This window comes from Anguilla anguilla, chromosome 15, assembly GCF_013347855.1.
Source record: "Anguilla anguilla isolate fAngAng1 chromosome 15, fAngAng1.pri, whole genome shotgun sequence".
In the NCBI taxonomy this organism is placed as follows: Eukaryota; Metazoa; Chordata; class Actinopteri; order Anguilliformes; family Anguillidae; genus Anguilla; species Anguilla anguilla.
In genome coordinates this window covers 36,811,310-36,834,925 of record NC_049215.1, presented here as the reverse complement: position 1 = coordinate 36,834,925, position 23,616 = coordinate 36,811,310, and the positions used below count along the sequence as shown (strand labels likewise).

The 23,616-nt window shown below is 49.8% G+C and overlaps 1 protein-coding gene across 3 annotated transcripts in view; it reads left to right on the top strand.

Annotated features, from left to right (window-relative positions):
* The window catches only part of enox1 (ecto-NOX disulfide-thiol exchanger 1), a 57,814-nt gene that overhangs the window by 28,583 nt on the left and 5,615 nt on the right, over positions 1 to 23,616 (top strand). For all 3 annotated transcript variants that reach the window (XM_035394384.1, XM_035394385.1, XM_035394383.1), the window contains 9 exons: positions 8,938 to 9,072; positions 11,960 to 12,127; positions 12,624 to 12,830; positions 12,909 to 13,142; positions 15,905 to 16,117; positions 18,454 to 18,560; positions 20,086 to 20,203; positions 21,336 to 21,520; positions 22,102 to 22,209. In XM_035394384.1, coding sequence (XP_035250275.1) covers positions 9,018 to 9,072; positions 11,960 to 12,127; positions 12,624 to 12,830; positions 12,909 to 13,142; positions 15,905 to 16,117; positions 18,454 to 18,560; positions 20,086 to 20,203; positions 21,336 to 21,520; positions 22,102 to 22,209 — 1,395 coding nt within the window. In that variant the 5' untranslated portion in view covers positions 8,938 to 9,017. The remainder of the gene's footprint in view (positions 1 to 8,937; positions 9,073 to 11,959; positions 12,128 to 12,623; positions 12,831 to 12,908; positions 13,143 to 15,904; positions 16,118 to 18,453; positions 18,561 to 20,085; positions 20,204 to 21,335; positions 21,521 to 22,101; positions 22,210 to 23,616) is intronic.

Below are 23,616 nucleotides of genomic sequence, written 5' to 3'. Positions count from 1 at the left end.
TGTCTGCAGGACGCATTCTGTCCTGTAGGTGTGTCTGTAGGACGCATTCTCTCCTGTAGGTGCGTCTGCAGGACGCATTCTCTCCTGTAGGTGTGTCTGTAGGACGCATTCTCTCCTGTAGGTGTGTCTGTAGGACGCATTCTCCTGTAGGTGTGTCTGTAGGACGCATTCTCCTGTAGGTGTGTCTGTAGGACGCATTCTCCTGTAGGTGCGTCTGTAGGACGCATTCTGTCCTGTAGGTGCGTCTGCAGGACGCATTCTCTCCTGTAGGTGCGTCTGCAGGACGCATTCTCTCCTGTAGGTGTGTCTGTAGGGACAGAGAGAAAATGCTTAACGCTTTCTAGCTCGGAGAAAATATAAACATCCTAATGATTTAGAAATGTGAATGTTAGTGTTCAACTGTATCTCTCCACTTGAAATTCAGATTTATTTGTAGATTGGTTGTTTCACTGACCCATACAGACGACTGTCTGTTTTAGGGGGTAAACAACCACATGCTTATCTTATAAGCATTATGTTTTTTGTTTATTCTCTGAATTCTGAAGCCAAACAGAGTTGAGAAATGGCGGGTGAACTGGTCATAACTGAAAGGCTGTTTGTTCGGTTCCCAGCTGGGGGGTGTCGTGCCCTGGAGCACCGGGCTGAACCTGAACCGCTTCAGTGAGTAAACGGGCTGCGTGTGGAAACGGGATCTGTGTGAACTGGCCTGGATGAGAGCAGCTGCTGGGAGCTGGAGTGTAACCTGGAGAGTTCAGCTCGTATGCTGCAGGAAATGGCTGTACTGGAGAGGAACTGAGCAGGCCAATCACAGGCCAGGGCCTGGGAGAAGTTCTTTTCCCTGCTTCTGTTGTACATCTAGCCATGCCAGGGTTGCCAGGCTCCCCTGAATGTATGGGATTTTAAAAATGAATCCGGGATGTTTTTCAGCAAAAAATGTTTGAGTCAATGATAGGGGTATTAAAAAGGGGCGATTTGTATGGGGGGATAAATTGAGAAATTTGTATGGGAGTCAGCTGAAGATTTTGGGGTTTTTGAGATTTCGGGATTTTGAGAATTTTAGCGGGGATTAATTCTGGCATCTGGAATCATTGAGCCACTCTGAGCTGAACATTGACACAGGAATAGCCTGTCCTCCCAACCTTCGCTCCAAGGAAAGCAGCTTTCCCTCCCCAAGGGGTCCTGGAAAAACAACTGCACACATCATCAGTTCAGTTCTGTCTCCCTCTCTCATTCCCTCCCTCTTTCCCTCCCTGTCTCCATCCCTCTTTCCCTCCCTGCTCGTGGACTTCCAGAGGTTGCGCTAGCGAAAGAAGCTTTGACGAGCTGCAGAGCATTCCCGAACATACGCTCCTCTTCACTGTCAGCAGGATGCACCGGCTAACGGACCGCTCGCCGGCTAACGGACCGCTCGCCGGCTAACGGACCGCTCGCCGGCTAACGGACCGCTCGCCGGCTAACGGACCACTTGCCTTTGGTGCCAGTGCGAGAGCTTGTAAAGATGGCGGCTCTTACTGGGTACCACAGCGTTTGGGTGGGTGGCTCAGGCTGGCACAGCGTTTGGGTGGGTGGCTCAGGCTAGCACAGCGTTTGGGTGGGTGGCTCAGGCTAGCACAGCGTTTGGGTGGGTGGCTCAGGCTAGCACAGCGTTTGGGTGGGTGGCTCAGGCTAGCACAGCGTTTGGGTGGGTGGCTCAGGCTAGCACAGCGTTTGGGTGGGTGGCTCCGGCTGGCACAGCGTTTGGGTGGGTGGCTCAGGCTGGCACAGCGTTTGGGTGGGTGGCTCCGGCTGGCACAGCGTTTGGGTGGGTGGCTCAGGCTAGCACAGCGTTTGGGTGGGTGGCTCAGGCTAGCACAGCGTTTGGGTGGGTGGCTCAGGCTAGCACAGCGTTTGGGTGGGTGGCTCAGGCTGGCACAGCGTTTGGGTGGGTGGCTCCGGCTGGCACAGTGTTTGGGTGGGTGGCTCAGGCTAGCACAGCCCAGGGGTTTAGTGTCTTTGCCATGAGCTCCAGAGCATGAAGGATGAAGACTGAGGACTTATCTGTAGCAGAGCACTGAACATTTAGATGGTAATTATGACGCCCTCCCCCCCCCCCCCCCCCCCCCCCCCAAGCAGGCAATGTTTTACCAGTAGATATGCAAGTATGATTGAAAAGCAGAGAAAAAAAACAGTTGAACATTTAATAATGTGTATTTGATGCAATGTACATGTGTAGAATACAAATATGATGTTCATGAATTTTTGTTGGATGAAATAATATTTAACATGCATAATAACATACAATGTACAAAGCTGCTGTCAGAGCTGGTTTCTTTCCGATCTGAGCTGGCAGAGGATTAAACTGTGTTTATTACGGCTGGGAACCCTGGGAGCAGAAATCCCTGCTGAGAAACGGGCTCTGTGCACTGCTGATAATGCTGATCATGTTTCTGCATTACCACACCTGAAGTCATAATGCTCATGTCCACAGCAGAGCACTGTGTAGAAACACCCACCGTAAGTAACCTGGTGTGTACCAGCTCTACAGTGTGCGTGTGTGAGCAGTGTGCTGGAGTCAGGCTCTGTCCCAGCATCGGTGGCACATGTTACCCAGATGCATCGGGGGCATACGTTACCCAGAGGCATCAGGGGCATGCGTTACCCAGAGGCATCGGGGGCATGCGTTACCCAGAGGCATCGGGGGCATGCGTTACCCAGAGGCATCGGTGGCTTATGTTAGCCAGAGGACAGGTACTACCAGCTCTGTGATGCGGTCTCCTCCCTCGGGGCAATGTGGAAGGTGTGAGAGCGCGCTGGCAGAGCTCGGTAAACAGCCTCCTTGCCTCCTCGCCTCTCATTGGCCAGTCTCCAGAGCGCAGCTGCGTTTGGAGCGCTGGGGCGTACGTGCGCTGCGAGGAGAGAGAGGCGCTCTGTCACCGCCCGCCTGCTGCGGCGCGGCGCGTCGGCACAGCTGCGAGAGCGATTAACAGGTCAGGAGCCTGTTCAGCGCAAACACAACAGCGCCAACGGGCCCCGCTTTCACTGCAGCCGCCGTTTGAGCAGGTCCCACGCCGCTGCCCTTCTCTCTGAAGCGCTTCTCATTGTTTCAGCAACAATCATGCTGTGTGGACCCACAACAAGCCCAGTGCTTTACGGAGATCTTTTAAAAAACACTCCGCTTCTACAGGAGAATAAACCCTGGGAAAAATATGAGTTGGCCCTTCCAAGGCAGAGAATTGGGCCTGGAATAATGGGGCTTTGTGTCTGCGTAGAGCATTTCTACCACCTTCCCTCAGAGTTCGTTTCAGAAATCTATCGACTTTTCCATGAATCGGCAGACGAGGGAGGGAAACATGGCCTCGGTGAAAGCTTTCTGGAGCTTTTTCAGGGGTGATCATTTCCTGACTGGTTTAGCTTTTCCCTCCAGAGTTTAGGTGATGTCATTAACAGCAAGAACTGAGCGGTGTGTGTGTGTGTGTGTGTGAGAGAAATTCAGCAAGATGCTAATTAACGCTGGCTGCTTCTGAACTGCACAGGCATTTCAGACACAGTGCGGGGGGGGGGGGGGGGGGGGCGGGGTTACTGGCGCTGTCTTGCCATCTGGTCCCTTCCTGCCCCCCCCCCCCCCATACTGTACGCAGTATTGTCAGCAGGGCAGAGGTGCCCCTGGGGCACTGTAATGCCAGGTAATGGCAGTGTTCCAGGAATCGTTCCGTGTGGTGGGATGCTGCACGTTTCTGCTGAACAATGTTTGTTTTTCTCATTCTGTGTTTAACGCCTTGGGGAAACGGGCAGTCGATGAATGACTGAAACATTGAGCATCAGGAAAAGGACAATATAAATGCAAAGTGCTTTACAGCGATGTGTAGCCCCCACCTGGGTGATGCACGGCAGCCATTTTGCAGCTGAGCACACATGAGCTAAGGTGGAGAAGGAGAGATTAATTGTTAACCAATGAAACTGGGAGATGATTAGCTGGCAGGTTGAGAGAGCCTGGTTGGGAATTTAGGGTTCGGGACAGGGGGCGAGAGGGAAGCTGAGGTACGGAAGCAGGGACCTGTGGGAGGAGCCAACGGCCTGGGTAGAGCAGACGCACACATGATTCTGTGAACACCTTGTGGTCAGAATCCTCTCTCTCTCTCCCTCTCCCTCAATCTCCCTCTCTCCCTCACTCTCACTCTCTCTTCCTCACTCTCTCTCTCTCTTCCTCTCCATCACTTTCTGTCTCTGTTTATTTTTCTTTCTTCTCACCTGCTACACCGCGGAGAGAAGGAGAGTGAGAAAGTGAGAGAGGGAGGGAGAGAGAGAGGAAAGCTGGCAGTTGATGGTGGGAGCAGATGGGGAGGGAGGGGGGGACATCGATGAGTGGAGGCGGAGCCTGAAAGAACTTGGCGTTTGGCAGGAGCCCCCCTCTGACGTGGGCGTGTGTACACAGGGAGGCGCTAAGCGGCAGCGCACTGGGGCGGGGGGGGAGGGGAGGAGAGAATGGTGGGACGGCTCCTGTCGCGTGTCTTTGTCTCTTTGTCTCTGGTGTCACAGTGGGGCTCATTCGTCTTCATTAAGCTGGCGGCTCTGCTGCGACAGCCCCACAGCTGTGCTCTCTGGCTCTGGGCTCGCTGTCTCTCTGCCGCACAGCCCGAGACGCTAGGCTACGCGCGCTAATTAGTCTCACATCCTGCGGTATCGGCTCCTTCATGGCCTCGTCTTCCCGGGTTGTTTATGTGACAAAAACAAGCCCTTGCGGCATTGGAACGCGTCGCTGATATTCTGTGGTTTTGTTTGTGTGGTGAGCGCGACTGTGAGTGGCTGGTTTTCCCTGAGAAGGATTTAAACCCCTGAAACTGTATCCAAACAGGAACTTCTAACTGTGCGTTGAAAGATAAGTAGCCTTGAGCTGCTCTCTGTAAAAACAGAGGCAAGGCGGTTATGCTGAGTATTTATTAGGGCTGCTGGGTGGCTCATCGTGTTAAGACACTGTTCTAATGCAATGGGCCTCACAGGCTGGTGTCGCTCCCGGACCGTGCCCATGCTGACTGTGGCCAGCACCCTGCCGGACCGGTGCAGAACCGGCCCCTCCATCGCCCCGTCCGCCAGACGGAAGAGTGAGGAGGAACCAAGCTTGTGTAGTTCTGAGGAAACATGCTTGCCTGCGTGCTCCAAAGTAAACCTCAGCGCCTGCGATGAGCGTCACTGTTTCAGTCTTTTTTTAAACTGCATCTTGGCCCTTCGTAGTTTGTATTGTGGAGTCGATGAGTAACCCGCTCACTCCACAGTCCACCCTCTCTGGCAGTGTAGTATCAGGGTGAGTGAACTGGGCTTTTAACCCAAAGGTTGCGAGTTTGTTTCCCAAGTAGGACACAGCCATTATGTTATAAATGGATTCTGAGGAAAAATGCAAGAGCTGTGTAGATCTCTCTGGGTAAGAGTGTCTGCTAAATGTCTGCAATTCTACGATAAGAACAAGCTCTCAGTTGCTTTTATGTAAATACGGTATTCCTCAGGGTGAAGGGACGGTTGGGATGGGATAGTTGGTCCTTTGTGAATGAATGAAAGCTGCATTTATTTTATTTTTCTAATGCAGTAATATAAATGATGAATATATTTACTATCCTGAATCATTACGCCATTAACTAGACACTGTTTGGATATGATTTAAAAAAGAAAGATGATTGCTAGTTTAGACGGACAATACAGCAACTGATACTCGGTCATGTTGTCGCACTGTTACATTAAATCTTACAATCAGAGTTTAAGTTTTGTGTTAAATTCATAGATATTTTTACAGCTGCGTTATTTTACACGGCGGCAGAATAGAACCCGCCATCGATGTCTTCAGTCACTGTCAGCTTGGGCTGCTGGGGGAAACGCACAATGAAGTCCCACCACAGACACCGTCAGTCTCTGTCACTCGTGCTGTCACTCGGCATTATCATCAAATCAGAGATGTGCATCTGTCAGCAACCCCGCCCCTTTAAGAATAACCCCATCTGCCCCTGGTTCTACATGCATTTCTTTTCCCACATCATGCTTGCATCTATGGCCATACTGCAGATATTTCTTATTAACCCTAATGTCTTTAGATCTGGGTGTTTCCTGGCTAATTGTCATAATGTGTAACCTGCGCACAGGTTAATACGTAAAGACAATTATTGCACAGACTGCAGGAAACCCGCCTGAAACCACTGTATCTGAATCATGAAGCATGTGGTTCGATTGTACAGGTATTCAGTCTTGGGAGAGCCATAGAAGATGATTCAGAATGTGCGTCTTCCACGAGGTGAGTGAGCCCATGTGCCAGGCGTGTCCGTCAGACGCTTAATCACAATGAGCCTGTTGGCGTTCACAGACCTCCGCACACTCAAAACCGTTCTCTCGCTCCAGTCCCGACTGCTGCATGCTGCATTCACAGTGGGGGAGGGGGAGGGGAGGGGTGGAGGAGTCCTGTGCTCCATCGCCGCTTGCCCCACAGTTCGTACTGGAAGCTGGAAGCTCTCCAGTGATAAACGCCAGAAGCCAAACGAGGAAATGGCTGTTTTTCTAAAGCTGCGCTGCACAGCTGTGAATTTAGGCGTCCCGTCATATTGGTGTTAATTACTGTTTAGGCTGAATACTAGTGTATAATCTGTCGCATCAGATCTGAGTTACGTTCTTCTGGCTGAACACTTGCATATTATCTGTTGCATCAGATCTGAGTTACATTCTTCTGGCTAACGGAGTTCTGCTGTTCTTCTCTTTTTTGAAAAGCTTAGTCACAGTTTAAATCTCCTATCATCCAGAAGCTACTGGTTTCTGTACAGACACTGTAATGGCTTATGAAGAAAATGGTGAGGATTTAGGTTTAGAACTGGACATATTGATTAAAGCAGTTTTATATATTCACAAGTTGTTTTTTTATGTGTATCTGAAACTAGTTATTCAGGGTGTAAAGCAAGCCAAGCCCAGAGAGGACTTCAAAGCGCAGTGCTGAAATGAATCCTGGCACTGGAAGAACCACAGTGCTGTTAACTTCTCTCTCTCTTTTCATGAGTGAACACGTGTCAAATGGCCCCTTTCCAAAGGCATCATTAGCTGCTGTTTTCTTTAAACAGTGACCGATAATGTGGTCGTGACCCCCCCCTGGTTTCACTCAAGGGAAGCGTTTCCCTCGATATACCCCCCCCCCCCCACCGCACCCCCCACCGCACTCCCCCGCTCGTTCACCTGACACACTCGGGACTCAGCTGATAAGAGAGACAAATTGCTCTGCTCTTGTGAAACCGAATGCAGAATCAAACTGTGGCTAACAGGTCTGTGTGAACCTGTGCCCCTCTGTACAGAGACAGACAGGTCCATGTGAACCTGTGCCCCTCTGTACAGAGACAAACAGGGCTGTGTGAACCTGTGCCCCTCTGTACAGAGACAGACAGGTCCGTGTGAACCTGTGCCCCTCTGTACAGAGACAGACAGGGCCGTGATGCTGTAAATAGACTAACAGCGCTGTATCTGCTGCAGTGCTGTTCTCCTGCTTTCAGGGGCGAGGAGACCTGCGCTGCTCTCATGACCAGTTCAGTGGAAAACATTTTCACAGGGTGGATAAGAACAGGAGTCTCGCTGAGCAATGCTGTGGGTCGCATCCCGATCCTGGCATAAAGATCATCGTCCTGAGACGCTGACTGAATTTGAACCATATGGATTATTATGATGAATTATATGTTTTTGCCATAAATATCTCCAGAACATGTGGAATCATCTCAGGTCTCGGGTGTGTGCACGTGTGTGTGTGTGCACGTGTGTATGCACACACATTTTACTTTTGTGCAGGTAAACGTTTTTGTGTTTTTTCTTATTTGAAGCAGCCCCCCCCCCCCCCAGCCCCACTCCCTTTGCCCGAGGTGCAGGACAGGGTTTGGAGGATGTCAGACGCACTCATGAATGATTGAGACTTCACAGATTACAGAATAAATAATTCACGTTGTGTGAAAGTGATTCTAGATGCCCCGTGGGGTTTGGTGTCCAAGTGGAGGGGAGTGGGGCACTAAGAGGGGTGGGGGGAGGGGGGGGGGGGTTGGTGGGGTTAGGGGGGCGGGTATCTTGCAGCAATCTGAGGTTATGCCAGTACTGTTTCTATGACATTTGCTTCCTTCTCCAGAGTATGTGGGTGTCTTGTAGTATACGAATGCAGTTATGCTATCGTTCTGTGTGCGTGCGTGCGTGCGTGCGTGCGTGCGTGCGTGCGTGCGTGCGTGCAAACATATTGATCAGCTGAAGCGGATGACTGTCTGTGGATCAGTAGAACTGATCTGAAGCCTGTTCCAGCTTTGTGCTGTGGATTAGTGTGGCTGATCTGAAGCCTGTCCCGGCTTTGTGCTGTGGATCAGTGTGGCTGATCTGAAGCCTGTCCCGGCTTTGTGCTGTGGATCAGTGTGGCTGATCTGAAGCCTGTCCCGGCTTTGTGCTGTGGATCAGTGTGGCTGATCTGAAGCCTGTCCTAGCTTTGTGCTGTGGATCAGTGTGGCTGATCTGAAGCCTGTCCCAGCTTTGTGCTGTAACCCTTTTGATCTGTAGGAATGGACTCAGAAGTCTGGGTGTTGGACAGGTTTCAGGTTTCAGCTCTAAATCAGATCCTGGAGCATTTGTAATTCATGACGGCAGTGGGACTCAACCCAGGCTTCAGACTGGATGTACAGTTGGGGGGGGGGAGGTAGTTCTCTGACCAGTGGCTTTGATTACAAACGCAACACAAGACCAGCAGGAGGCGGGAACGCGGTACAGCAGGACCTAGGCCCAGCCTTTCCTCCCCGCTCTACTGATCCGCACCACGGCTCCTCACCGCTATCCCAGCATGCCTCGCTGCACACCACAACCTCCTGACCGAGGAGTGAGATTTGAGCTGTGCCTCTGCTGACAATGGCTTCTCTCCTTCCCTCTCCCTCCCTCTTTCTCTCTCACTCCCTTCCTCTCTCTCTCTCTCTCTCTCTGTAGCGGGAGGTTTAGGCAGATTGGGTACGGAGCAGACCCACCTGGCAGTGCCCGTTGCTGACTCTGGAGCCTGGGTCCCGGCCATGAACAGCCTGGGCATGGTGCCCGTGGGCATGAGTGGGCATCCGCTGGTCTCAGGTGAGCCTCTGCGCTGGGTGCAGTACCTCTCCTCCTCTGTAGGGGGGGTAACACTCCGGTGTTTTCCTCTGTCTGACCCCAAAAATACCTTTCATTCATTTCATTTAGCACTGCCTGTCACACTTCCCCACCCTCAAGGTTCTCATTTGAGGATAAATTTTTCCATTTCAGCATTTTATAAATTGTGTGTCTCTGTCTGTGTCTGTGTGTGTGTCTGTCTCTGTCTCCATCTGTGTGTGTGTGTGTGTGTGTGTGTGTGTGTTACACATACCTTGGCCTTCCTTCATATAATCTCATGGAATTGCTGGAGGCTGCTGCTCTGGAACAGCTGTGTTTTCTCAGTGCTGCCTTCAGTGGCCTATCGAATGGCTCGTATGCAAATTAGCGCAGGGACTGATGGGAGTTTATAACTCAAAGCATTACATTACATTACATTACAGGCATTTGGCAGACGCTCTTATCCAGAACGACGTACAATCAGTGTATAACCATAACCAGGAACAAGTATGACAAAAACCCTAGAGAGAAGTACCGTTCCAAGTGCAGGGAACAACCGCATAGTTCAGCTTGGACCCTGAAGGTTAAACTGTTTAACACTAACACAAACGAGAACAGCAAAGCTGGGCATGTCAGCCCCCCTTGGCCCTGGTTGTGCTGTTTCACTCAGGCTGGGTATTGGAGTAGCACACGAGGGCGGTTGTCTGGGACCCCTTGTGTCTGAGGGGCTGCAAACGAAGAGGAAAAATTAAAAATCCACGTTGCATCCACCATGACAGTGACCCTCATGCAATGGCGGCAGGTCTGACTCTCACACAGCCACTGTCAGTCCCGGTTCGGTTCTGCTGGCGTGTGGGCTTTGGGCTGCGCGCTGTCTGCTAGTTAGCGCTGCTCCACACACTGTCACAGACGTGGGAGATGAGCCTGTGGACAAAGAATGGGGTTCAGAGACAGACTGGACCAGCAGAGCGAGCTCCCTGCAGTGCAGCTGCACGTGTCTGTCTGAATATTCTAACGCTGCTCTGTCTCTGTATTCGTGCAAATAGTCTTAGCCCTTAGCTGGGACCACCTCCTATTACCCCCGCACAGGACGAGGACGTGATGGAGGATCGGGGAAAATTAGGCGCAGATTAAAATGCATGAGCAGATTGGCAGATCATACATATTTATGCTGCCGTCGTATCTGTGCAAACTGAGCAGGCCTCCTGTTTTTTTTTTTTTTTTTTTTTTTTTTTTTTTTTGGTCCTTGGAATGATTGCTCTTTTTGACCCTTTGTTCAGGGAGGGATTGATACGTACCAATTTTGATTGGTTGTTGAGGGATTGATATGTGCTGATTTTGATTGGTTCTTGAGGGATTGATACGTGCTGATTTTGATTGGTTCTTGAGGGATTGATATGTGCTGATTTTGATTGGTTCTTCAGGGATTGATATGTGAGATTTTAATTGGTTCTTGAGGGAAATGCAGTGTGTTGTTTTCAGGAGGGCCTGATTAAAGGCGAAATGATGCAGTCTGGGGGAATGCACGCACATACGAAATGTTCCAACAGGTGCAGGATAAAAAAAAATATAAGAGAGAGTATATCCACACACTATTTTCTCTGCTCCCAAAGTGATTTAATAGTACAACGTTTTGACCTCAAAGGTCTTTGTCAGGTACATCAACCAGAACATGTGACTGGGTGGAGATATATATATAGACCAGGATGTGGGCAGGTCTATAATAGGGCTGTATTCAAAAGTGAAAATTCACTGAGCCTGAGTCAGAAAACCAGTCATCAGGTTTGGGCTGCTCACACGCTGGCGACTGAGGTCTGTTGCCCTCCCCTGGGGCCTGGAGCCCCGCCCATCGGTGGCCAGAGACGGGGAGGGAGAGAGAGAGAGAGAGAGGGAAAAGTGAGAGACAGATGTAGGGAGGAAGAGAGGGAGAGAGACAGGGGGAGGGAGAGAGAGAGACAGGAGGAGGGCTAAGACTGCACTGGCTGAAGGTGAAGAACAGAGCTTTTCACTGAAAACACTGCTGGAGTAAATGATGAATGTGAGATGCTTAAATGTGTAAATGACTTGTTATTGCTGTTTCTCTTCAGTTTTAATGAGTTTTATGAAGACCCAGTGTGTCTCATATTTCCTATGATTCCCCCCTGTGGATTTTGTTATGGATTCTCTCCATTTATGTATTATGGTACAAACACTGTACCAGATCATTCTTAGGTTTTTCCTAAAATGCTCCCGGGAACATAACCTGATTGAATTTCATATCTGGCTGAACATTGCAGGATTTATTTTATATCCATGAAGTGAGAAGTCGTGTTGGGTAACCTTGCCAGAACACTACATTAGAAAGTCCCTCCAGTGTGTCGAGGATTCATATTTCTGTTGAAAAATGTGCCGCTCCCTTCCCTGTATAGCATTACTCCTGATGAGCATGGCCAAGGGATAATGACCCGTGCCAAACACATGGAGTGGTTCTGGATTCATTTTCATTTGTCTTCTTTCAACAGGAATTCCAGAACATTCATTTGATATGCCACTGAATCCAGGAACTCAGAACAAAGATCAAGTTATGGAATATTTTTCCAGTGAAATTTTTTTTATCCACAGAAGTTCATGGATTCATGGGTTTTTGGGTTCATGCAGATGTACAGCGTAAAAACCAACGACCTACTGCTCTGTTTCTGTGTTTTTTTCAGCGTTCCTTTGTTGAGCTCAAATCTTTTAACCTGTGGCAGAATGTGTTTATTTCAGACTCTGCCTCTTTCCAACACAGAAGTCTTACAGCTCCATCACTAAAGGATTCCTTTGCTTCATGGTTCAGTAGTTCAGCTTCACGTGTAGATGGCCGCTCATAAGATCCTTTTCTTTGCCCCTCTTCGCTCTCAATCATTCCCAGATTCCATCTGCATCCCAGGATTCGACCCCAGCCTGGGAATCATCACTCCTATAAGCGCCATGATGCCGGGGATTAGCCTGGCCCCGCCCCCTCCCATACCCCCAGAGCTCCCGCTTGTCAAGGAGATCATTCACTATGAGAGCTGCACGCTGTTCCCTCAGAACCCCAGTAAGGCTGTTTACCCTGTTTACCCCGTTTACCCTGTTTACCCCATTTACCTCATTTACCCTGTTTACCCCATTTACCTCATTTACCTCATTTACCCTGTTTACCCCATTTACCCCCTTACCCCATTTACCCTGTTTACCCCATTTACCCCCTTACCCCGTTTACCCCGTTTACCCTGTTTACCCCGTTTACCCCGTTTACCCTGTTTACCCCATTTACCCTGTTTACCCTGTTTACCCCATTTACCCTGCTTACCCTGTTTACCCCATTTACCCCCTTACCCCATTTACCCCGTTTACCCCGTTTACCCCTTTACCCCATTTACCCTGTTTACCCTGTTTACCCCCTTACCCTGTTTACCCCATTTACCTTGTTTACCCCATTTACCCTGTTTGGTGCTGTTGTGGGTATTTGTGTTTGAATTTGTATGTGAAGTGTTTGAGGTGTAGCTGGACGACACTGCTGAAAGGGGAATGCCTTTCCTGCCCCCCTGCAGATCTTCCACCCCCGTCCACCAGGGAGAGGCCCCCAGGGTGCAAAACTGTGTTTGTGGGGGGGCTCCCCGAAAACGCCAGCGAGGAGATCATCCGGGAGGTGTTCGACCCGTGTGGTGACATCATCGCCGTCCGCAAGAGCAAGAAGAACTTCTGCCACATCCGCTTCAGCGAGGAGTTCATGGTGGACAAGGCCCTGTACCTGTCTGGTGCGTGTGTGTGGTGGACAAGGCCCTGTACCTGTCTGGTGAGTGTGTGTGTGCGTGACAGGCTGTCCTGTTGCCCAGGCTACCGCATGCGGATCGGCTCCAGCGCGGATAAGAAGGACTCGGGGCGCATGCACGTGGACTTCGCGCAGGCGCGGGACGACCTGTACGAGTGGGAGTGCAGGCAGCGGCTGCTCGCCCGCGAAAACCGCCACCACCGCCAGGTCCAGGAGCAGCAGCTGCGGCCGCCGTCGCCTCCCCCCATAATGCACTACTCCGAGCATGAGGCGGGGCTTCTGGCGGAAAGGATGAAAGGTAGCGCTCCTCTCTCACGCTAAACCGCAGCCAGCCTCTCTCTCCAGTGCACCTCAGAAACACACGCGCGCACACACACATGCACACACACACTCTCTCTCACACACACACAGACACACACACACGCACACACAGACATACACGCACACACATACATACACGCACACGCACACACACACACAGACGCACACACACAGACACACATGCACACACACACGCAGACACATACATACACGCACACGCGCGCGCACACACACACACACACACACAGACGCACACACACAGACACACATGCACACACACACTCATGCATGCGTGACTGGAGCTGAAAATGCACCTGCATTCTGAGGACCGTTAGCAGCTGTGGTCTGCTGCAGTGATCCAGCTGGAGTCTGGGCACCAGAGACCAGCAGGCGATGAGCCGGCATGTTCTCAGGGCGCCTCTGTCTGCGTCAGGGTGATTATACAGTACACTGAACGGGACATGTGCTGTCCCAGCTGTGGCTTGCAGCATGGGGTAAAAATGGGGCTATGAGGGTAAAATGGCGGTATAAATTGAGGGTATGAGGGTAAAATGGGGGTATGAGAGTATGGGGTTAAGATTTCAGTAAATCTTTTCGTTTGTTGAGGCAGTTGAAGATAGGGGTGTTAGAAGTGTTTTTCAGGAGAAAGAGAGCGCATGCATCTGGCTATGTTGGGACGTGAGTCCGGTCAGCTGTTGCTAATCTAGAAATGGCACAAAGCCTGTACACGTTGCGGACAGATTCGGCTGCTTACAGCCAGTGTGAATTGATGAAGAATTTATCCAGGAGCCCTGAGTGATTTGTGGGATTGCTCACGGCTTAGTGAGGGTGAGCACTGAGTAGCGCTGAATAGAGACTAACGAACACATGACTGTGAACTCCAGGCCCAAGCCACTGTCCGTGCTCTGGGGTCGTAACAGTGCGTTCGCTAGAAGCACTCTGGATCTTATATGCAGACACACTGATTTAATAACCGTGCGTTCGCTAGAAGCACTCTGGATCTTATATGCAGACACACTGATTTAATCAGCTGTGGCTCGTTAAAGCATGTGTGGACCTTCTGTGCATACCACAGATATTTAATTTAATTCCATGTTATTTCCCCATTTTAAGAATTATTTTTAATTGTCTATTCAATTTCCCAGTGTGATGGTATTATATTTATCTGAATAATGTCTTCAGCAGTATGATCTGTCATGTGGAGAAGAGTAGTGCTGTGGCAGGCGGCTTGTTTGAAATCTGCGGGCGTGAAGCGTGTTGTACTGCAGAAGCTCTTTCTCAGAGCCAGGAAAGGGATCGATGTTCAGTGCAGCTCCAGCATAAATGAAAAACAACACAAAGAAAAACAGCATGAATTCTTCAGCACCCCTCTGAACGCTTTGGCTCTGTGTTTTTGGAGAGGATTATTAGTGCTAAGAGGCTTTAATTCTCTATGCACTTGCATCAGAATTCTGATGAAGTTCAGTACCTGTAGATTCAGGCCAGTTCTGTTCACTTCTGTACGTGTGCAGTAAACTGTGTTCAGACTCAGGTCCAATCTTTTTGTAGGAAATAAGTTAATATCTATTCTGTGCTGTTACTCTGGGAGTCCTCTTTACTGCGTCCTTTAGTCCTCTGAATGTTTGCAGTCATTTAGCTCTTAATCATATGAATACTGTCTGGTTAGCAGGGCTTTTTTTGTGTGACTCCGGTGTGTTAATGATAATCATAAATGTTTATCGCATTAGAAAAATTAATGCAGATACTCTAACCACTTCACATCCTCATTTTCTCTCTCTCTCTCAGTCTCTGGCTCTAACACCGACACACACACACACACACACACGCTGTTTAGCTGGTGCAATGACTGCAGATTTTGGAGAGACAGGGAGGGGGAGGGGTTGTCTCATTTTGCCTATAACAGTATAGTGGCTCAGTGAGGCTGTGAGGATTTTAAATTTAATGAGATGAACCCGTGCAAAGCAGACACTGAGAGTATGGCCCTGCTGGCTTTGGCCTTTACTGATAAACATTACTACATTCTGGCTTTGGCCTTTACTACACTATGGCTTTGGCCTGTACTGATAAACATTACTACATTCTGGCTTTGGCCTTTACTACACTCTGGCTTTGGCCTGTACTGATAAACATTACTACATTCTGGAAGGATGTAGAGAAGAGGAGTTGACGTGCCTAACTGAGGGGAAAAACCTCACTTCATCCAGCGAAACATGAAAACAGTTATTCAGACAGAATCACTAAGTCCAGAGCTTGGACAGGGACTGATAACATATTGTGGTGATTACAGTTGTCCTCACCCTAGTTTTTTCCTAATCCATCCTATTGTTCCACAGAGTTCTTTTTGTTCTTGGAAAGAGCCATTAGGATGTATGGTTAGCTGTAACTGTCCTCAGCTAGCCTACCCATCATCAGGGATGCACACTCACATACAGTGCGGTGTAGTATAATGGGTAAGGAGCTGGTCTGGTTACCTAAAGGTTGCAGGTTCAATTCCCAGGTTGGACACACTTGTATCCTTGAGTAAGGTACTTTCCCTGCATTGGTTCAGTATATATCCAGCTGTATAAATGGATGCTATGTATAATGTCGTGTAAGTCACTCTGGATAAGAGCGTCTGCTAAATGCATGTAATGTAACATTCAAATCAATGACGCAGAAATGACTCGCACAGAAAAGGCATGTTGGAAAGGTGTCTGAAGCTGATTTCTGCGCGTGCGCCCTGCTGCTTCCTCCCTGCAGACGACGGCGAGTTCGGCGCGGCGTCGGCGGTGCTGCTCGCCTGGCTGGACCGCGGCGAGGTCAGCCGCCGCACCGCCAACCTCTTCTACTCCATGATCCAGGCGGCCAATGGGCACGTGCGGCGGCTGCAGAGCGAGAGGGCGCGGCACGAGGAGGAGGCGGAGCTCGCCAAAGAGCGCTTCCGAAACGCCATGCTGGCCATCCTCACGCAGTGTAAGCCCCGCCCACTGCCGCGCCGTCCGCCACGCCCGTCCGTCTTCACCGCGACCGCCGCGGGTCCGTGACCGGCAGCCCTCCCCCCCCATCGCCCCGCCCCCCCACCCCCACCCCGCCCTCCAGCACACTCCACTCAGTCAGCCCTGCTCAGTCAGTGTGTGGCCCAGAACTGAGTCACGACTCGGTTTGCTTCTGTTGAACGACCATTTTAAAAATGCAAGGGGACTGTTCATAGGTACAGTTTGATTTCTGGGATTTTAAAAATATTATTTCAGTTTTAGTGTAAATTTTAAATTCGCCCAGTCCATTATGTGTGCGATGAAGGACACGTTGGACATTAACAGAAGTTTCTGATGGCCAGCTGGCTTTATAACGGAAAGTATTGGGCCATTCATGGGTTTGTGGTCTAGTGCAAGAAAATATGTTTCAGGTAACTCCAAAACAGCTTTCACAGCAACTCTGTCACTATATACTGCTGTAAAATATGATTGTGCACATGGATACTCCCTGATTATTCATGTGAACGGTCATTAACATCTATGTTTAAACTTAGTTTTGGTTGGAATTGTTTCCCATGGCGCATGCAACCTGAGACTGCTGCACATTAGGAAGTCCTGGCACTGTACAAAAGCTGATATTTATGTTTATAACTGCAAATAAATTCTGTTAAATTCATCTGTTCTTATGTATGGCCTCTGGAAGCATAACTTCACCTTGCCAGCTGCTTTACTTAACGTGTATTTACTTGCTCTGGACCTCAAACTTCCAAATTCTCCCATGACAGCCATTGTTAAGTTGGCTGTTCGTCCATGAAATTCTGTAAGTATATATAATATCCTTCATTGGACATGAAAACCCCAGAAAGCGAACTGTCCCTTTAAGAGTCCGACTGCAGTGCGTCCGAACGGTAAGCCATGTCCCGTTTATTGCATGCACACACTTCTGCAGAGAGCTCACCGCGATTCAGCGCACTTTAGTTCCAGCTTGGATAGGTACAAAGCCACCTGGGGATTCTGCCTCAGTGTGTAAGGCACGTCCGTCGAGCAGTCAATAACGGAAAGTGGGAGTGGCCACTAGTGCACTGTGGGGCATGGCCTATAGCCCACAGCACCATGCACACGCTCGTGCTCAGTTGGGGGTAAGTAAAATTTAACCGGGTGATGTGTGAGACAGAGAGAGGTGCCTCCTGGACTTCAGTTTTCTCAGGTATGAATATAATTTTAATTCTCCCTCTTTTGACCTGACTCTTACCCCATTAGCACACATTTCTCTGTAGAACTCTGCAATCTGTAATATGCATGAAATTCGCTGTCATTTGCAACAGGAAATTTGTGGCACAAATATAGTTGTAGTGAAACTTGGGTACAATGCTGACAATTTCACAGCGATTTGAATGCTGAAGTGCTCCGAGACGTGTAACGTGTGAGGCACGCACTTTAGCTTCATCAGAATGCTCTTCAAAACAGCAAGATAATGGCTTTCAATTCCAGCAAGAGCTTGAAATAAAATAGCTCTTTTTTTACACATGATGATGAATGTAAGCCAGAGTTCATTTTCTGAGTACTTGGTGCACATTTTTTAAGACCAATTTGTTTTCAGGAACATGAGTGGTTTGGCAAAATTATGTGTTTAAACATTTGGAGGCGGAGAATGTGCTGATAGTTTGGCAAATTATTCCAGCAAAAAGAATTTTGCAAAGGGGGAAGCACATATTTTGATTTCAATGGGCCACAGTCTACTGGAAACAAAAGATTACTCAACAGTTTCAATGCTGGCTGAAGGCCATCAAGACGGTTATGTATCTGGAAAGCAACATTTTACTAGAGGTGTGGCTGTAGGGCTGGGGATTGGCTGTGGTGCGTTTGATTCCTCGCTGGGATTGGCTGTGGTGCGTTTGATTCCTTGCTGGGATTGGCTGTGGTGCATTTGATTCCTCGTTGGGCCCAATGCTGTATATTGATCCTTTCAGTAATCATCATCATTTGAAATTGTGCACAGTGTTAGTAGCCTAACATAAAACATTAAAAATATAGAAGTAAAAGTGTATGAAACACACACAGTGACTCTGGTTAAGGAAGAGTCCACAGGAGAGCAGCAGTCCCTGTGACCCGGAGCCCGGCTCTGTAAAACGTTGCTTCTCTCAGTCCTGAGGGGGGTGAACCTGCGGGAGGTGATCTGTAAGTACTGTACTGCGGGGACTGCGCGGGAAGCCCAGCGACATGGCGCTGTGCGCTGAGCTTCCCGCCGTCTCCCGCCTTTCTCAGTCTGCCGGCGGTGTGCGGGAGCGCTACATAAATGGCTTGTCTTGTCTGACTTCCCCTTATCCACCAAAGTCGAGCAGATAACGGCCGTTTTCAACGCCTCCGCCAAGCAAAAGGCATGGGACCATTTCTCAAAAGCACAGCGCAGGAACATAGACATGTGGCGAAAGCAGTGCGAGGTTGGTACTTCCTGTCACTTCCTCTTCATTTCCTGTCACCTGACTCCTCAGTCAGGTCCCCATAAAGCAAGTGTTTATGTGAAAGAAAGTGCTGAGTACTCTTATGGCTAACAGCTACCTGTACCTGTACCTGCAGCGGGCCAGTGCCTGTGCCTCAGTTCTGTAGTAAATGAAGGTACTGGACCACTGCAGACTCTGATCTTCATTACTATTCTGGTTAGAGGGACCATATTTCAGCAGATTAAATATGTAATGTGTAAAGTGTACGTGAGCTGACTTTTACATGTATGCATGTGGGCTAGTGACACTTCTGACCAATGGCATCAACCTCAGCCCCCGGGCCAGTAGCAGAAGGCAGCTTATTGATCACTGTGGCAGAGCAGTGTTTTGCACTCTAACTGATCTGGGATCAGATTAAAATCTCAAAGTCTCTCCTCGAGTTTCAAAGCCTGCCTGGAGTCTACTGCTCTCACTGCTGCCTCCTGGAAATCAACGCCATGCCAACAGCAGTTCACAGGGTGAAGATCAGAGTCCTCCACGATGAGCTTACTGACTGGCAGAGTCCTCCACGATGAGCTTACTGACTGGCAGAGTCCTCCACGATGAGCTTAATGACTGGCAGAGTCCTCCACGATGAGCTTAACCTGGAAACCTGGAAGTGGCTGAACTTCCCTTAAATGCTGAGCTTCAGCTCGATGTACAGCCCTGCCTCCCTGAATGAAGTGATGGAAGGGGGGATGGAAGAAAGGCTAGTAAATGGCCTGTCGTTTCAGGTGCAGGTTTTAGGGTTATTTCCACGTGTGATAAAGATGTAACTGTCTGTGCGTTTAGACATTATCTGCCCGGCTTTAATTGAGCTTACGCTCGGAAATAAAGATGTGGGCGTAAGTGGTCGTTAGCTCGAAGCGCTCGAACCACGCCGGAATGCTGTCTGGGCTTTCAGGAAACCGCTCAGAACAATAAAGCGCCTCCTGGTCGAGAGGGAGAGAGTGTTTTTATTCACAGATAACTAATCCCGCCTCGCGCCTTTCCTGCTGGCCTGGCCGCCGCGTCAGCGGCTGTTTATTTCATTAGAGCTGAGAGATTTCACACCGACAGCTTTAAATTTCTCCTGAGCTCATCCTATCAGCCCATCGCTGCTGTTTGAAGTCAGAGTCATGTGATTTATTTTTTCTTCTGGAGAGATTGCAGCAAATGTCTCCATATATACTGCCAAAAGCTCTCTGGCTCTCTCTCTGTGCACTTCTAGCTCTTTAAAAAATTGTGCTGTGCGATCTTTTACTATTTTGTACTAATAATACCAAAGAGTAATACAATTCTGTCACAAGACACTATGTTTATGAACATTATTTTTCTAGAGCCATATTTGGGATTAGGGTCATAATCCATACTTGTGTATTATGCTGTCCTTTTCTTCTTTTGTTTTGTCCCTAAAGAGTTTAAGTTAAGATTTCAGGCACTGGCAGATTGCAGAGTTATTTCTGAGCACCTGAAGGGGGCGCTGTCTGTGGTTGTGGTGTCACAGGAGCTGCGGAACGCTCACAGTGAGGAGATCACGGGGATACGCCGGGAGGAGGAGATGGACATGTCCGACGACGACTCTGAGGAAGGCATCCGCAAGAGAACGCGCACGGACGACTCGGGTACGTGCTGACGTTGGGTCGCCATGCGCGGCGTGGTGACGCGGTTCATCTGACTGATGCACTGTGTTTGACTTCACATGCAGCTCAGCTCCCTAAATTAAACACCGTTACAGGAGTACAGGAACTCTGCTGACAAAACAACAAGCCTCAGTGCTTCTGTACTTGCGTAGCTCAACACTGATAATACTGTTTTAAAAAACAGCTTCTTTAGTTGTCTTATTTTCACAAGCTGGTCTCCAAATGATGAATATTATTGAGCTGTTCTGCTGAGCTGTGCTCAGTGACTCATCTCAGGTGTGGAGTCTGTGAGGAGGAACCAGAGAAAGGATATCCATCCATGTGTTTGTGTGCGTGGCTACAACCAGCCAACATCCACAGCAGACCACCAAATCAATTCTGGCCCAATCCCCAAACTGCGCATTTCTGTGTCCTATAAAATGACAGATATTCAGGCTCATTTTGACAGTTATGCTGGCAGTGCTTCTGGGGATGATGGAAAGGATGGGGGTGGGGGGTGGGGGGATCGGGGGGATGCCCCCCCCCCCTCCTCCTCCTACTCCTACTCCTGCGGGGAAACTGATGGAAGGATTTTTGGTTGAAATGGAAGTGGGTTTTTGTAGAAAGGGTTTAGGAGCATGTTAAGAGTACACTATTTGTGAGGTTTGCTTTTGTGATGGCATGGTTGGGCTTACCATGAATTTTACCTGTAAATGTGTGCTTGTGGGCTGTATACGTGTGTGAGAGCATCAGGAGTGTGAGTGCATGAGTGTGCTTGTACGTGTATGTATAGCTCTGCTGTGTGAGTGTGTGTGTGAGTGCGAGTGTGTGAGTGTGTGAGTGAAAGCGTGTGTAGCTGTGCTCTGTGAGTTAGCGCCTCTCTCTGGTGCAGTGCTGGCGGTGCAGGCCTGTGCTCTGTGTGTGTGAGTGTGTGTGTGTGAGTGTGAAAGCGTGTGTAGCTATGCTCTGTGTGAGTGTGAGTGCGTGTGTATGTGTGTAGCTGTGCTCTGTGAGTGTGAGAGCGTGTGTAGCTGTGCTCTGTGTGAGTGCGTGTGTATGTGTGTAGCTGTGCTCTGTGAGTGTGAGAGCGTGTGTAGCTGTGCTCTGTGTGAGTCAGCGCCTCTCTCTGGTGCAGTGCTGGCGGTGCAGGCCTGTGCACTCAGGGAGGAGAACGGCAGCCTGCGCTGGCAGCTGGAGGCCTGCAGGAGTGAGGTGGAGCTGCTGAAGCAGGAGCAGGGGAGGGTCTGCCGGCCCGAGGAGAACCACATCCAGGAGCCATCTCTGCGCCTCCTGCAGCAGAGCCTGCATAGCATGCAGCAGGTACAGCCGCCTATGCACCTCCTGCTCACATGCTTTCTTCTCACTGCGCCTCCTGCTCATACACCTTCTTCTCACACACCACCTGCTCATGCACCTTCTTCTCATGCACCTCCTGCTCACACACCTCCATGTGCCTCCTACTCACGTACGTGCTGCTCACGCACCTCCTTCTCATGCACCTGCTCACGCACCTCCTCATTCATCTCCTCCTCATGCGCCTCCTGCTCACGTGCCTCCTTCTCATGCACCTTCTCCCCACGTACTTCCTACTCACACACCTCCTGCTCATGCATCTTCTCACGCACCCCCTGCTCACACACCTCCTCATGCGCCTCCTGCTCACATACCTGCTGCTCACGTTCCTCCTGCTCACACACCTCCTTATGCACCTCCTGCTCATGTGCCTCCTGTGCCAGCACCGACAGCAGTACTGACCGCTGCATAACTCTGTCAATCATAGACAGCAGATCTGACAGTTACTGCCATATAACAAAGGTGACAAAAGGTCAGGCAGCCCTTGCTTGTTTTTGTTGTCAACTGCTCTCTCTCCATCCCCTGTCCCCCATCTCCCGTCTCCGTAGCAACTGCAGAGGCTTCAGGAGGAGCTGAGGAGGAGAGAGCAGGAGCTGGAGCTTGCCCGGGAGGAGAGCAGGAGTCTGAAGGCCGAGCTCCTCGTGCTGAAGGAGAAGGTGAGGCAAGCAGGCGAGAGACATTGCGGAGCGTGTGTGTTAGAGAGGCGCTTGTGTGTCCCTTCTGCTCCTGTACTGAGGGAGTGCATGCGTGCGTGTGCACACTGTGTGTGTGAGAGTGCGAGTGTGTGTCCCTTCTGCTCCTGCACTGAGGGAGTGCATGCGTGCGTGTGCACACTGTGTGTGAGAGTGCGAGTGTGTGTGTGTTCATAGCTACTGAGTGATGTGGCTGCACAGTGTAGGCACTTCCTGTGCAACAGCTCAGTCACAGTGTTGGGGGCAGGGGGGGGTGTTTGGGACTTGGGGGTGGCAGCTGGGGGGTGGGGGGGAGCGGGCAGTCTGTTTCTGTGTATGTGCAAATGGGATTAGGGTGCTGAAATCCCAGCTGTAGGGAGTCTGTGGGTCTGGGGCCTGCTGATGTTCCCCCGTATCCCACTGTAGCATGTATCTGTGAGAACTCACTTCCTGCAGACAGAGCTTCAGTCCGGCCTCCAGTATTAACCCCCTCTGCGTTACCACACATTATTCAGGGGGGGTCGGGGTGGGGGTGCTGGACACTGTTAGACTCAGTGGCAGTCTGCAGAGTGGATGGGGGGGGGATGTAAATGTGTATCTGCAGCCTTTTGAAAAGCAGAGCAGATTGGTGGGGGGCGGTTGGGGTGCGGGACACTAGACTCAGTGGCAGTCTGCAGAGTAGATGGGGGGGGGGGGGGGGTGATGATGCAGTGCATCCTCATCCACACAGGGTTGAGCTTTTATCCCTTTACTAGTCAGGCTAATAACAACCTTCTCTACATATCTAGCACTGCATAACCGATTTTACCTGCGGACTGTTAAGTTTAACAGCATTAATTAAGTCACTTTTATGATTGTTGTCACAAGCAGTGCTGGGCTGACATTGCAAATAGCACTGATGCATAAAATCAGTCAAAAACAACAATCAAAAAAATTTTACTGGTAAAATATTAACACTTTTTGCTTTCTAACTGAGCAGGGCTATATTTGGCAGGATGTCTCTATCCAGGGAGAAACAGGAGCATAAGCATTCTGTTTAACAGGAGCATAACCGTGCTGCCAGAACTGAGCCGTGGTGTTAATAGCTTTCAGTAGGAGGCCTCAGCAGCTATCTGCAGGGGAACGGCCGGTCTCTTAGTGACCAATGAGAAACGCTGGACTGATATCTTTGGGAATATTTCAAAAGGAAACAAATAATTGATTGTCTACACTGTTCTGTATCTGTGTTTCATATTTAGCAAACAACCAGCTAGCAAATTTAGCACTAGCGGGTAAGTCAGCTGGAAAGGTACTGCGTATCACAGCAGCTGCTGTGTTCGCTATATGCCGGTCTGCACTGAATAATATATGTTCACCAGATCATTAGAACTGTATTTGCTTTAATACTTGCAG